Here is a 16,508-nt window from a genome sequence, read left to right as displayed (position 1 = left end):
TTTAAAGAAACGTATTGGAATGAACTGCTGCTGATGTCAGAAGTGTTGGGCTACATAGCGCCCCCCACTGGCCGGCTTGCTGACTAATTGATCGCCGAAAGCCGGCGATTGCGTAATACAAGCCGCATAATTCCCCTGCGAAGTGCCTTGTCGCTATTCATCTTTTTTTATTTCAGTCTGATACATTTTTGTATGTTCCACCTGCACACAAAGATATTCATATGCCTATGCATGTTTGTGGTTGAGTTTAGACTATTATTTTATGATAGGACAATAATATATTTTGTATTGACTTGGAAATGAGCTGTAGGATTGATCACCTTGAGTCGTTGGGGGTTTGCCCTAACTGAGAACCAGACCTGTTACAGAGCTGCAGTCGGACTCTGCAATCGATAAGCCTAGTGGTCAATATTTCCAGCCAGGCAACAAGATGCTGTAACTGCTGCAGTGCATAATTACGAGTCATTGCCATCAACCAAACCTGTGGCCCCTTTTCCAGCCTTGTCCTTCAGTGGAGACCAATGCACGGACACCAGTGGATGTCTCTCTCTCTCTCTCTCTCTCTCTCTCTCTCTCTCTCTCTCTCTCTCTCTCTCTCTCTCTCTCTCTCTCTCTCTCTCTCTCTCTCTCTCTCTCTCTCTCTCTCTCTCTCTCTCACAATTTTTCTCTGAGGTCATCCACTGATCCCTTTGTTATTTTCCAAGAGAGCAGATTAAATTGCGGATGAAAGTACAAAGGTGACTGGAATAAATGAGATCACCTTCTCCCAGTGCTCCCAACAGGGCTACCGACAGAACCAGGGCTTTGCACTTTTTATTTATCTAATAAGGACCATGTCAGTAGGGGTTATCATTTTAAGTGTCCGGCAAAAGCCTGCTGAAGTCCCATGTGTTATTCGTAGGTTTCTTGAATAATGGCTTCATAGTGATGATCTTATTTAGGTCCAGTGACCCGGAGGCTGAACACTACAAGGTAATGCCATGGCAACCTACCTTACACAACAATGCAAGCTTAACTCAACGTACAATACCTCATACACAATCATGGTTTTCTCATTCATCTCTTGAGTCTTGTTCTTCTTGTTTCCATTGGGGGGAGTGGAGTCCATCACCAGCCTCCTAAGACACATGTGGTTCATTATAATTATGCACAAGGAAATATGCACCTTCATTAGATGAGGTGGTGTGGGGGGAAAGAAGCATCCATATTTCATGTTTCAATTTATATACAAATGGATCACAACCACAACGCAGCCATTCACCGACCACAGAACCTGTTCTAAATCAACACAGCCTGAGATCGCATAAATCAAAGCCCTTGATATTATCCCCTGGAAAAGCGTCATTAAAGTGTTTTATGTGCTTTCATACTCACCTAATAACGTTGTGCATGGATAGGTAAAGGATAACGTTTGAGTCCTTGATTCATTTCTATCTTAACAGGAGTTCATTTTCATTTGGATACCAATACCGGGAGCAGCACTTTCAGATCAGCAAGCCTCAACTGCAAAAGGGATGCTGAGAAATAAATCCATGCGTTTTCCAGCAGTAGATTTATTACTGGCGCTAGACTGTTGTTACACCTCACTGTCTAGGGGTATTGAGGGTGGGAACAGATATAAAATGGCCGGGTTATGGCTGATGGTGGTTAAGTAAGGTGTAGGTGAACAATAAAGGAATGGAAATGACAGATGATGGGGAACATGGGTTTACTGGGGACTGGTGCACAAGAAACATAAAACAAGCACCACACCACACAATGCAACCGGGCCTCTAGTGTTGCCAAAGAAAATAACAAATCAAAACAAAGCTAGGCTAACAGAAGCTAAGACAGAAGCAAAGCTAACAAGCTGCCAAGTAGACCCCATGTCTCCTTCCCTAACTAAACTAACCCAAACATACAGTGGGTAGCTACCCTCCTATTGTGGCCAAACAGAACAGCACTACATCTTGTAAATGTACAGAGGCCTCGTTCTTACCTGTCCCAAGACCGCAAGGTAGCAACAAAGAACATAAACATGAAGGGGCTACAAACGGTTCACAATAAACGCAAGGAGGGGGAGAAGGGAAACTAAGTGCCAATATCTAGATATCTAATATCTCTCTCTCTCTCTATATACATATATATATATATATATATATATATATATATATATGTGTGTGTGTGTGTGTGTGTGGAGGCACACACACACACACACACACACACACACACACACACACACACAGAATAAACTGCTTGGATATATACATTGAAATCTCCTACAATGGCACAATCTCTTTCTCTTAGAGCTTAGTGCTATCCTTCCTGTCTTTCTGGATACAAAAACCTTTAAAATGTCTATGAAGTCCATCTGCTCACTAATTTCACACCCAATGGAGAGTAGCATTTTGCCAGGTTGTTCCGCCTGGACTGTAATGCCTCACTAATTGAATCGGCAGAAAATATCTCTCTCCTGCTGCTGCGCTGACGGACAGAATCTTGGTCGCATTGAGATCTGATGTTCCACGCATACCCTGGCCGGGTCAGGGGTGGACACAATCTGGCCGCCAGCTCATCACGTCGCTTGCTATACGTACTTAAAACCACGCCCCCATAACATTCTTTCCACAGAGGCTTGGTGCTATGGCGCCATCCCTCTTTGCTAATGTAACACAGCAAAGGACCCTGTGGGATTAATCAAGGCACATCTTAACTGCCATTTTATTTGCATAGCACTTAATCACAGTTTCAAAGGGCTTTACATGCCCTGGGGGATCCCTCCTTCGAGGGATGGTAGGAAGTGCAATGGGTTCCATGAACGGCATACATAGTAGTATTATAAGACAACAATACACAAACATTTAAAATAAGTTTCATGGTTATGGTGTACTGCTAGTGAGAGGCTGGTATCCGTCAGAGGGGCCCGGGTGTCCAGTCACGATCACAGCAACACACTCAAACAGTGACCGCATTCAATGTAATAAAACACTTGCACTTTATCCCCATACAGTCGATATCTATGTTATACAGCAAGCGGCAATTTAAACCTATCAAGCTCCATGTTCTCGATGTTAAAATGTTGGTTTGTCTTGTTGTGTTTGTGCCTGTGGTTGTGTTTTTGTTCTATTGTACTCTGTGTATGTTAAAGCACTGATGCACTGTGCCCAAGACAAATTTACAATAAAGCTGAACCTTGACGTGGCAGGGTGGACAAGGGCGATGAGGAAACTGTAAACTAGAAACTCTGGGCTGCAGGGGTTACAGACGGCTTACAGGTCGATGGAGCCGTAATGAGAGCTTTCCTCCAGCGGGACATGAACCCCCACCACCTGCCGGGTTGGAGCTCTGGCGTGGTTGAGGTGGCGGACCTGGTCCTCATCTGAGCGCTGGACGCCTCTAGGACTGAGTCTGAGTGCTGGCCGCTGCTGTGCCGTTTCCTGAGGCTCTGAGTGGAGACTGCTTCAGCTCCACCTGAGTGTCCTCAAGGATAGGCACAGCTTCACTCACAGACAACATCGCGTTGGTGTGCTTTGGTTTTAGCATACAATTACAATTAAGGCATTTAGCAGACGCTTTTATCCAAAGCGACTTACGTCGGTTAATACACTCATTGACACACCGACGGCAGAGTCAACCATGCAAGGTGACAGCCAGCTCGTCAGGAGCAGTTAGGGTTAAGTGTCGTGCTCAGGGACACATCAACACTCAGCTAGGAGGAGCTGGGGATCACACTAGCAACCTTTTGGTTGCGAGACAACTGCTCTACCTCCTGAGCTAAGCCGACCCCTCATCCCTTTATCCTAGAACCATATTTTTTCTTTTTCTTGCAGGGGTCATCCAGGTGCCCATTGAGTGCACTTTCTTGGCCATGGCAAAGTCCTTCATTAACGGGTACCGTTAGTGAAGGATAATATGGATTTGGAAAGAAAAGTGTGTGTTTGTGTTGTGTGTGTGTGTGTGTGTGTGTGTGTGTGTGTGTGTGTGTGTGTGTGTGTGTTTGTTAATGTTAGGTACAGTAGCAATACTGCTTTCTACCTATGTTTTCCTGAGGGTTTGTTGTTTCCGAACAATTACTTTATCCCCGAGGGGAAATTGCTCCTTGTAGAATTGCTGTGTTCAAGATAACAGAAAACATTCTATGTATGTTAATAACACAGCATTGTGTTAGTCTTCTACTACAGCTATGTGCTCAATTAACCAGAAAGGGTCCGTAGAATAAAACGCTTCCATTGATCCATCCAGGAGTCATTCCATCCAGGGAATATTTGTCTATAAATCTATTTACTGTGGTCCACTTTTAACTCCCCTCCACCCCACACCAACCCTCACACTCACAGCAGGAAAATCTGACAGTAACTGTGTCTGAAGATGAGGAGGAGTGAGTCGTTAGACAGGCTAGCTAAGGAGCTGGAACAGGGCTTCCCAGTGCCTCCCAGTGACTGCCAAGCCAGCATACGTCTGCCAGAAAAACCCACTTGGTGGACACATCAGCAGAGCGCTTAGTTCTGCACCAAAGTAAAGTTACTTTCATGTCTGAATATGGATTGAATAAAATTCAGAAATTGAAAGTCACTTCATTATATTTAGACATCAATTAATTGAACAGTTACAACTCAACATTCAACTGCCAATACAATAAGGCCTAAGCCTTTTCATCTATCCTACTAGGCTACTATACTCCAAACATCCTCTATCAAGGAGAAGCAATTGACTTTTTATTTTTACATAATAATCTTCTATCGATTGTTTTTCTGTGATTAATGACCTGGTAATGTCGGGTCATTAATGTTGTTTTAGATGCTCACTGTAGCTCTAAAAAGAGCAGCAGTTGAGCCGAAACCTAATAGTTCAGCTTGGCTGAGGCAGGCTGCCAACTGCTTAGGTCTACACATCAAACTCAAATCATAGTGTTGACAAGTCTACTGTGTGGCCGACAACCGTAACTAGGTGACCCGAACAAACAAAGGAATCAAGCTTAGGTAACGCCGTGGTCTGTAAGTATCCTGAGAGCAATTTATACCGTACAAATCATAATCTCTATTTATTGGTATTTTTGTTGATAAAGAAACCTATTGTAATCCAATGGCAGGTTAGTAGACAGTAGCCTGAATTGTGTCTATGAGAGCTTACATTAATACTGCAGTTATTCTACTTTAATGAAATCGTTAGATTAAGGAAAACGGGCAAGTAAGTAAGTAAGTAACCAATATTGTTGGACTATTTTCCTTTTTCAGATAAGCCAATCAGAAGGAGCCATGTCGCGCAAGTCAATGTTGCATCAGAATCACAGCAAGTAAATAGAATCAGTTACCAGTGTACTTATGTTTACTTTTCTTTATTCTGTGGCAACAATATCTTATTCATTATGAGAAGTGAACTCATTTATGTTTATGTGTTATTTTATGCAGTTTAAGGGTTAGGGTCAGGGTTAGGGTTAGCACCTATGTCAGTGCATTTTCGATATTGTTGTTTGGACAGAAATGAGCAGGCTGTGTACTTCTAGTTACCTCCATTCAAATACTGTATATCTCCCTTCATCAAATGAATCCTCTATCTATTGTATAAAGTAATATTAACCTTAGATTCAATCCATCTAGTATTTAGTATTATCTGGGCTTTTTTAACTCACACAGTATACCTAAACCTGTGTGCATGCATCAGCAACTTTCGTTGTGGTTCTCATTTATTAATTTGTCCTTGATATAGGCCCTAATGCATTAGAACCCCGAGACTCAACAAATCACGATAAAAGCATAGTGGGGCAAGCAAAAAATGCTGACTGCTGCTTTAAATAATCCATAGCAATCTGAATGCAGGTGAATGAGGCTAAACCAGTGAATATGTCAGTGTTTAGCGGGTCCCCTCTCATGGGTGTGTGCCATGTGTCTGTGCCTTGAGGGTCATTGTGTGGGAGGATGGTCCTAGGATGGGAATCGGTAGGGACCACCTTATGATTCAATATTCCAACAAAGTGTGTTGCGATTCGGTACATATAGTGACACATATTGTGATTCGTTCAGGCCGAATGAAGTGGTTGGACCAGCTTATTACAGGCCTGTGAAAGCCACAGATAGCGTTTTTTCAAAAATATCTTTGTCAGAGCTTTTGATTTATTGTTTGCTTTCTTGATGTATAGAGAATTTCAACAAAAATGCCTAAAAATTCTAATAAAATAAATTGCCTATCCCAGGTTTAATGAATCTCTGTATTAAAAAAAAGATTTTTTTTTGTCATCGAAAGTATTGGGAGTATGAAAATGTCAAAATCACATGGATGGACTTTTTCCCGGTCCCTAGTGGTCTGGCTGGTCCAGAAGGGGCACTAGGCCTGCTCCTGGAGCGTGCTCTGGGGATCAGGGAGGAGGTGGTGGCCAGCCTCCAGTCCACCCAGGGCTCCATCCAGGTGGAGGCCCTGTCCCGCAGGCTGCTGGAGAACCACATCCACACCATCACACACATCGTCCAGCAGCTCAGCACCAACATGCAGGTAGCACTAAGGGTGTGCGTGTGCGTGTGTGTTTGTGTGTGTGTGTGTGTGTGTTTGTTTGTGTGCGCCCGTACGTGGGTGCATGGACGCATGTGTTTGCATATATGCATGCATGCATGTTGCAAATGAACTGATGGTGTGTTCCTGAATCCTCGGACGCCAGCCTTCCGATTTGTACTTTTGACATAATTTCCGGTCTCGGAGCATTTATAGCGTTCCCGTTCGTCTTTGTGATTGTGTCATGAAATTGCTTGTTTTTTATTGTTAGCTACATTAGCTTCTTTGGCAAACCAGCCCCGAAAACAAACAACAAAACTTTACATTGCATTACAGGCAAGACCGTGCAATGCATAAATTGAGACCAGAATAAAGTAGCAACCAGTGGCGGTTCTAGACAAATTACTAGGGGGGCCAAGGAGGGGCCAGTGTTTAATCAGAGGGGCACAAATAAAATAAAATGGCAAAAAATGATATTTAAAGATTATAAACTTTGTTTTACTTTAAAATCATCAAACACTTAATTGGTACAAGAGTTTATTACGGTATTGGTCCGAATATAAGACAGCCTTTTTTCCCCTCGAAATAGGTCGGAAAAAGTAAGTCGGGTCGTCTTATATTCGGGGTCTAGTATTTAGAGCGCAGTTTCTCTTCTTCGCCTCTACATTTAAATGTCAATACACATTCGCGGCCGCAGGTGGCGCCAGGAATTGGTTCCGGGAAGAAGTAGTCCAGCGTCCTTAACAACCAGACCATTACCGGTGTTTAAAGGGACTCTTACCTTTGTTGCATTTTTACACTTTTTTTGGATACGGTTAAATTGGTATTAATAAGGTAATAACACTCTAATATGCAAGACAGACCCACCAGGAGTAAAAACAAACAATTATTTTACTCTCATAATATTTAATGAAAACTTCAACCAATAAAATTCTTCGGACCGAATGACCTTATTGGCCGACAGACCTGTCTGTTTGCTGCATGGATATATAAGGTTTTCCGTCTGCTTCTTGTGGCGCATTCGGGCCCGCGTCATCAAGGCGCGTCCTCAACTAGAGGGTTTGTTTTGATTCCACGGCAGACCGTAGCGAGTAGCGACCGTAGCGACTGACGATGGCAGACCAAAGTGGTCCACGGCGTACTGAAACTGCACCATTCAGTCCGATTAGGGGACTCATCTCGGACTCAGACTCACAGTTACCCTCCTCTGGAGCCTCAGGAAGACCTCCAGACTGTTGGCCACCAACTGCACCATTCAGTCCGACAAGGGGACCCGATTCGGCCTCAGAAGCCAAGTGGTCCCGCTCCCCTGGATGATTCTCAGGACCTCCAGACCGTTGGCAACCAACCGCACCACTCAGTCCGATTAGGGGACCCGTTTCGGACTCAGACGCGAAGTTGTCCCGCTACTCTGGAGCTCCAGGAAGACCTCCAGACCGTTGGCAACCAACCGCCACACTCAGTCCGATTACGGGACCCATTTCGGACTCAGACGCGACGTTGTCCCGCTACTCTGGAGCTCCAGGAAGACCTCCAGACCGTTGGCAACCAACCGCCACACTCAGTCCGATTACGGGACCCATTTCGGGCTCAGACGCGACGTTGTCCCGCTAATCTGGAGCTCCAGGATGGTAGATATTATGACCCCTGGGAGTCTAAACATAACCCATGGGAGTCTAAACATAACCCATGGGAGTCTAGAACTTTTGTACTGTAGCGACCCTGGGACAGTTAAATACTTTGTGTGTTATGTGTTACATTATATTTCGTTGTCCGTTATGCCAGTTCTATGTGCATGTATTGTAATGTTCTTCTTGTCAATCAGCGTGGGGGCGAATCATTAGGTCAGCTGGGGGAGGGCCTTGGAAGAACAGGAGGGTGGGGGCCTGCACGCGAGTGAGACCGTGTTGGGGGTTGCCGGGGTAACCAGGGTTTGTTTTGTGTCGGTTTTCTGCCGTTGGTTACAATGTTACGGGTTTCAGTGACCTGGTTTTGGTTCATTAAAACTACCTTCAACTACTAATGACTCGACATCATTATGTCACCGGCGAGGTCGTTACAGTACTCGCTTAGTAACGCTTAGTTTTGTACTCTTAGTTTTAAAATAACGCTTAGGGGGTGGGGCATTGGAGGAAGGCGGGATGATTTGAATGTGCTGTAATTCTCAAATGCAACAAAGGTGAGAGTCCCTTTAAAGACAGGCATTTAGAGACAAGTGGCTCAAAAGTGGGTCAGGTCAATCAACAACAGTGGAGGAGCTATGTTGCCAATTTTTAAATAATGGTCGTCAATAAGGCAGAGTCAAGTAACAACTGCCAAGCTGCCAAGAAGTTCGGGGTCACGGAGTGTAGCGTAAGAAGATGGCGAGCACCAAAACAACGTCTCAAAGATGCCAACAGTCAGCGCAAATCCTACCGTGGTCCTCAAAGTGGTCGTTTCAGTGAGGTTGACCGGAGAGTTTTTGAATACGTCAGAGAAAACGCGCTTTGGGAGGAGCCGCTGGAAGCGGAGCAGCTGGGGAGCGATGACAGCGAGAGCGAACACAGCGGGGCAGAGGACGCGTGTGGGGGATAGAGAGACATCGGAGGAGAAATTTGGCGAATTTTAGTTAAGTTTAGTTAAATATGTGGCCTGTATTTTCTCTGCTATTTAAAAATATTCACAATGTTGCTTGATTATTGCTTGATATTCATTTTGAATCATACTGTACATATTTTGCCTTGAAAGTGCCGTGGCATTTACTGGCATTATTATTATTGTCATTAATATAACAAGTGTTTAATTCACTGTGTTTTTAATATTGTTATTAAGAAAAGAAATGAAGTTCTTTGTTCAGCAAATGTGGTCTGCAAATCTTTTTTTCTAAATGTTTGTGTTGAAAAACGGGGGTAATCAGGGTCGTCTTATATTCGGACCAATACGGTACTTCTCCAGTCTGTATTTTTCTTACAAACTATCTTACATTGATGGAGCTTATGCCCTAAATCATCAAAATCATATAAATATTTGTTTTGTACAAGCGTGCAAGAGAGGTAGGGCAATAAAAAAATTAAAAATTAAAAATACTGTACAGGGTACAAATACAGTTTGTTCATGTAAAAAGAACCTCCAGGGTACAACGAAGTGCAAAACAATGTGCCATTTCCTATTTATTTGAACAGTTTCTTTGTGGAGAAACTGTTCTTCCATTTAGAAAAATCCCCTGTTCTACTGTTCTTTCCTGCTTTCATGATAGCTGCTAGAAAAAAGGAAGAAAAAAAGAAAAAAAACGTAGGGGCATTTCTACGTAACACGGGCAGATAGCCTACTACTCTTTACTATATAGAGAGGGATGGAGAGAGAGTGTGATAGAGGGATGGAGAGAGAGTGTAATAGAGGGATAGAGAGAGAGAGGGGTGGAGAGAGAAAGTGTGATAGAGGGATTGATGGATGGAGAGAGAGAGAGTGTGATAGAGAGAGATTGCGTGATAGAGAGAGATCACATGATATAGAGAGAATGTGATAGAGAGTTTGTGTGTGTGATAGAGAGACTGTGATAGAAAGAGTTTCTGTCAAACTATTTTAAATTGATGGAGCTTATGCCCTAAATCATCAAAATCATATAAACATTTGTTTTGTACAAGCGTGAAAGAGAGGTAGAAAATAAAAGTACAGGGTACAAATGTCAAAAAAAAAAACAGGGTACAACGAAGTGCAAAACTACGTGCCATTTCCTATTTATTTTATTAGTTTCAGTGTAGAGAAACTGTGTTCTTCTCTTTTAGAAAAACTCCCTGTTCTACTGTTCTTTCCTCATTTCATGATAGCTGCTAGGAAAAGAAAGAAAAAAAGAAAGAAAACGTAGGGGCATGCTTTGCATTTCGTTGCATAACCATCCCTCCCTACTTAACACGGGCAGTTAGCCTACTACTCTTTACTCAAATGAATTTGTTATCCCAATGTAACAGCCAAAACGGATGAAAATACGTGGTTAACATCACAACATTGTGTAGCCTAGACCTAGCAAGGATACTGACATTGGGATACTGAAGTTTCTAAATATATCGAGACAAGACATTTACAAACTTAAATGAGAAATGCCGCAAGAAAGCTGGAAGATTTCCGACTCGGAAGGCTGGCGTCCGAGGATTCAGGAACACGACATGAGTTCATCTGTTGGACAACAAAGTGTTATAGCTCTGTTTGTATTTCTGCACCCTAAAAACAACATCCTCTTTTCTATATTACTTCCACATGCAGGAGTGCACAAGCACCTTTGAGCTTATTGACCACCACTTGCTTGGAATGGAAAATGGTAGAATGACTCAGTCCAAAACCCCTTACAGTTCCAATCCAGTGTGTGTGTGTGTGTGTGTGAGAGAGAGTGTGTGAGTGAGTGTGTGTGTGTGTCAGAGTGTGTGTGTGTGTCAGTGTGTGTGTGTGTGTGTGTGTGTTTGTGTGTTTACACGTTATGCTGAGATCAGCACAGTTGCGTTGAGTCATGATTTAGTGTTGCTGCGTTCTGAAAGCCTTTCCAATCAAAATGCATTGCTCATTAGAGCAATTTTCTGGACAGGTTTAGGAAAACAAGGAGGCGGCTCTCTTCCGACCATGGTGTCCTTAATACTTGCTAATAGATTCTAGAGATGTGCATGTCCATTACTAGTTATTAGCGAGTGACCACTCCCAAACCATCATGTCTTGATAATGAAACTCCTGGGACGTTCTCAGGATCACCTGATGGATCTCTCTGATGTTTCTGAGGGGAGTTCTGAGCGTTTCACTGCGCCTGTCCTTGAGAGCAGCTATCGATGGGAAGATAAATGTGTGTGTGTGTGTGTGTGTGTGTGTGTGTGTACGTGTGTGCGTGTTGGAGGGCGGTAGGAAAGCTGAATACCCTGATCAATATTTGATTCCTGGTCTAAGCAGAGATAATTGTTTTAGTTAATTTGTTCAGACTTTGCATCTTCTACACAGCATGATGTGATCAATGATAAAGAAAAACTTCCTTTTCCCCCCCCATCTGAATCACCATAACAGATCTTTGAAATGTAACTGCAGCAGTTTATATTTAGTTTAGTCATTCATGTGTGGGTGCCCTGTTCCATGGATCCACCGCTGAATTCCAACTTGTTCCTCTGAAAATCTCAGTGTTCTCAAATGAGCCAGCGATTCTCTCTGTGTATCATTTTGGACGGTTGGAGGGGGCAGGCTAATTTATGATTTAGAGTAATCATAATCATAGTCCATGGGCAAGAAATGTGTTATTCTGTCCACAGGCAAGATATTAGACACAGGATACGATATTTTTATTCAGTGATTCAAGCAGTATTTCACACTGTCCCATTGCCATTGTAAGTACGCAAAGAAAATGAAAATACATCCCTCAAATGCCTTCTTCTCTTGGCCTCAAGCAAAATAAAAATCTCTGTATTCTTTCGTCTTCCAAAATGAAAATGTCCTAACGCTATTCAGCATGAGAAAAGAAGATGCTTGTTCTCCAAACCAGATCCATTAAGCATCCTTGTTCCTCTGCGTGTAGGCCTTGGAGAGCCAGATCGCCCAGAGAGACTCGCTGGCTGTTCAGAGCCTGGACCAGAAGAGCAGGGAGGGGATCGGAGACCTGAGAGGCAGAGTGGCTCGGTATGCAACTCATCATATCAGTGTGTGTACCTGGGTGTTGCCGTTGATCACATAGAACAAGGTTAATGCAGGGGAGCGCTTGAATCCAATTGCACTGTTGTGTTTTTGTTTGTGTTATTCAGAGACATTATTTCACCTATGCTTTTATTTTGTCCGCTCATAACCCAAGTTTAAATATAAAACATAAATTGAACATACTTTTCTTTAAAAAACTGTCCCTCTGTTTTCATATTTATTTTATTGTCATGCTTTTAGAAAAACACTTTGAAGAGCATAAACACTTTGTGTGCGACAACTCGGGTACATAATCCCATTATTTGGTTGTCTGCTAGCGAACTTTCCAGACTTTTAAAACAAATGCTGCCCTCCATTACCTACTTATTTGTGTTTTTGTTCTCTCTGTTTTAACATGGGATTAACTAAATCAACCCAGATTAACTGATTGAGATGTATGTAGCACATATATCCATACATCAGAAACCAAGACATGGTACATTAATACGTGGAGTTCAAAGATTAAAATCTTTAGCTCAGGCCATGATAAATGGGTGTGATCCAACATGGGTTTAACTGTTTTGTCGCCGCCAGTCTGACCCCGTCTAGATATCTGGCCTGTGGCCTGTAGTATTGACTCAGAGGTCTGAGGAGAGAAACACAGAAGTACTCAACAAAGAGCAGACATATGGCCCTCTGGAAGAATTGTCGGAAAACGGCTTGTTTGAAAGCGATGCGAAAACCAAAATCTATTACATGAGCTTCAGTGTTTTTAGCACAAGCGTCTAAATGTAGCGTGCTTCTAGTGGGGCACTCTTGTTACTGCAGAGGGAATAACGTCAAGTAAATTGCGGACCTCAATCACTCCTCCTGTGTTGATGTGTTTATTGAGCATGGTGCACATCAACACACACACACACACACACACACACACACACACACACACACACACACACACACACACACACACACACACACACACACACACACACAAAATTGATCTGTGTTGTCTTGTTTATTTATTTTGCAACAAAGTAGATTCAATAGCTGGCCTGCCTGAGGAATGACATCATAAATTAGGTAAAGGAAGAGAGCAATATTGGAGCTTTGCAGAGTGAGAAAGAGAGGGAGGGAAAGAGAGAGAGAGAGAGAGAGAGAGAGAGAGAGAGAGAGAGAGAGAGAGAGAGAGAGAGAGAGAGAGAGAGAGAGAGAGAGAGAGAGAGAGAGAGATGCACTCCAGGCTGCCCCTGTCGGTCTTTCAACTTTTAAAGTTGAAGCAGGGAGGGATGGTTGAGGAAAGCAGTTATAAATGAGCAAATTTCAACAACAAAAAGAAGTGTGTGCGTGCGTGTGTGTTTATGTGTGTTGTGGCATCCCGCCACTTAAACCTCGGCCCGGGCGGGTCCGAGGTGGTGTGATTGACGGCGTATACCGCCGCCACCCACTTAGTGCGACGAAGAGCATCACTCTCTCCCCAATCAGCGAGATTGGGGGACACCTGGCCGGAGGCAGAAGAGCCAGGAGCAGGAGGACTGACAATGGGACGGGAGCGAGAGGGAAGGAAGCGCTTGGGTCCGCGAGCGGCTAGAGGCTCACGGAAACCCTAGAGACCGCGACTATAATGTATGGTTTAAGATGTATGTAATAAACGCCGTGATCGGCTTAAACCCTCACTACCAAGCGTGATTCATACCTGGAACCCGGCACATTGGGGTAGCGGGTTGCCACAGTGTGGATTGTGTGTGTGTGTGTGTGTGTGTGTTGTCTTGTTTACGCATATTAATATTTATGCAATGCTCCCTTATCTGAGTTCTCTCTCTCTCTCTCTCTCTCTCTCTCTCTCTCTCTCTCTCTCTCTCTCTCTCTCTCTCTCTCTCTCTCTCTCTCTCTCTCTCTCTCTCTCACTACTTGTGTGACTCTTCCCATTCCCAGCTGTGATGCCAGCATAGCACGAGTGAGTGCTGATGTAAACTCCGGGGGACAGCAGGTGAGGAGGCTCCAACAGGAGGTGACGGAGCTCAGGGCTATCCTGGATGTCCGACTGAAAATGATGGAGACCAAGGTGAGACAGGGTGGAAAAAAAACAACACTTTTTTAATTTATATTTTTAAATTTTTCAATAGATAGATATACCTATTGTATATTTTTATGTGATTCTTATATTAAATCAAAAACACCCTATTGACTTGACTTGTGCAATACTATTTTTACTTTTAGCTTTTTAAAACTTCTTGCTTTGTTCTACACAAATTACGCTGCTCCAGTTCTTGGTTCTTGGTTCATTTGAGATGCATGTACAGCACTAATGACATACACTACGTTATTATACAAAGTAAGAATGTTACTCTTCAAGCTGTGTGTCGCAATATGCATACGGCCATTACTGGTATCGAACCCGCGACCTTCGCACAACGCTCCAACCACCTGAGCCAAACAGCCATGTTTAAGAATACCAGGATAAAACGTTTCCGACCTCCAGTTTTTAGTTCCTGGTGCGTTCGAGATGCATCATACTCCACAAACACTATGTTATACAAGGTAAAAATCATCACTGATTAACCTATGTGAGGCAATAAACAGGCCATTACGTTATTAGTATAGCGCTCTAACTAACTGAGCTAAACAGCCCAGATACGGAGAACCAGGATAACACTTTACCGAACTCCACATTTTAGTTCTTTGTGCCTTCGAGATGCATCGTACGCCACTAATGACAAACACTACGTTATACAAGGTAAAAGACGTCACGCTTTCAGCTATGTGTTCTATGGCGTTATTAGCACGACTCTCTAACCAACTGAGCTAAACAACCATATTTAAGGTGCGCAGGATAACACATTTCGTGTCTCCAGTTTTTTGTGTGTTCGAGATGCATCGTATACCGCTAATGATAAACACTACGTTATACAAGGTAAAATCGTCACTGATTAAATTATGTGAGGCAATGAGCCTCACATAAGAGGCTCATGCTTGCTGTTGAGCTGAATCTCGTGGGCGGGACCTACGCCGAAAGATGTAAGACACGTCTCTATTGGCCAGTCTCGATCGGACTGACAGCTTGGCAACATCCGAAAAGCCGCTGCCCCCCGACCGCCTCCAGAAGCAGATTGTCGGCCTGACGGACAGGGTGTTCGTTTGTGCCTCTCAATCCGCGGCGGCGGTCAACAACATCGCCCTGCTCCCCTGAGGCCTACGGAATGTTCAGGGCGCGCAAGCGCGCGCACGGGACAAGCCCATAAGGCGAAGCCTAGACGGCGTAGCCTACATGAAATAGAACTCCCTCTCTCGTTACTAACTGGATGTTGCCAAGCTGTCACTCCGATCGAGACAATAGAGACGTGTCTACATCTTTCGGCGTAGGTCCCGCCCACGAGATTCAGCTCAACAGCAAGCAAAGCTTTTGGATTCGCAAGCAAAACTTTAGGATTCGCAAACAAAGCTTTTTGATTCGCAAACAAAACTTTTGGATTCGCAAACAAAACTTTTGGATTTGCAAACAAAACTTTTGGGTTTGCAAACAAAACTTTTGGATTCCCATTAATATTTTTTTTATCACATTAATTTATCTTGCAATAAAACATTTTTTGATTGCAGTGTCGATAGTTTTGCACTCAAATCTATTTTTTGATTGCAGTGTGGAAAGTTTTGCTCTCAAACCAATTTTTTGATTGCAGTGTGGAAAGTTTTGCTCTCAAACCTATTATTTTTGATTGCATAATAAAGACACAAATCTACCTCCATACTACTACGTTATTTTTTCAGATGTGAGTGTTGAAGTATACTTCTTTTCGCCGGATCTTACTCAAATTTTGGCTAGTAAGTACGGACAGTACGGGTATTGGAACACGGCACAGGTTCGAGCGTGTGCATGGGTTGAATTGCGTGTGTCTCACGCCGAATGCATGAGACATGAGAGCCCTGTACTTACGTGACACAAACCAGCACCGCAAACGTTCTCTCCCGCTTGAGATGACGTCTTTCTTTAGACGTCATCGTCGTCGTTTAGACGTTTAGATTTACATAATAAAACAATTCAAATACTTTAATAATTAGCCTTTTTCTTATTCGTGTTGCATGCTTATTAAATGTATACTCTGTTTAAGTTCACCCCTCCCAGCCAATCAGAATCAAGCATTCTTAAATGAAGTAGAATAAAGGCCTATTCTGATTGGCTGGGAGGGGTGCATTAATCCGGCATATTGCCCGCTGACTTGTCGGTTCTAGTTGCTGCTGACTGAGCACAGTAGATCAATACGCCGCTTGTATCGTTTTCTATCACATACATTTCCAACATGAGGTCCATAGTAAAAATAAACCAAGGAGTGCATGTTTGATCGATCGTCATTAAAACTGACTTGATACGAATGTAGCAACTACGTTATTAAACTAGTGATCAGATCCAGTCTAGTGTGGTTGCTATAGAAACGAGT

At 43.3% G+C, this 16,508-nt stretch overlaps 1 protein-coding gene across 1 annotated transcript in view; it reads left to right on the top strand.

The window, feature by feature from the left end:
• Positions 1 to 5,194: 5,194 nt before the first annotated feature.
• Positions 5,195 to 16,508, top strand: part of fam81b (family with sequence similarity 81 member B) — a 55,717-nt gene continuing 44,403 nt past the window's right edge. Inside the window, exons 1-4 of the mRNA XM_060054319.1 lie at positions 5,195 to 5,272; positions 6,276 to 6,465; positions 11,984 to 12,084; positions 14,011 to 14,140. Coding sequence (XP_059910302.1) covers positions 5,235 to 5,272; positions 6,276 to 6,465; positions 11,984 to 12,084; positions 14,011 to 14,140 — 459 coding nt within the window. The 5' untranslated portion in view covers positions 5,195 to 5,234. The remainder of the gene's footprint in view (positions 5,273 to 6,275; positions 6,466 to 11,983; positions 12,085 to 14,010; positions 14,141 to 16,508) is intronic.

This window comes from Gadus macrocephalus, chromosome 6 (genome assembly GCF_031168955.1).
Source record: "Gadus macrocephalus chromosome 6, ASM3116895v1".
Lineage (NCBI taxonomy): Eukaryota > Metazoa > Chordata > Actinopteri > Gadiformes > Gadidae > Gadus > Gadus macrocephalus.
Note: the sequence above shows the minus strand (reverse complement) of the source record. Positions and strands in the feature narration are given on the sequence as shown.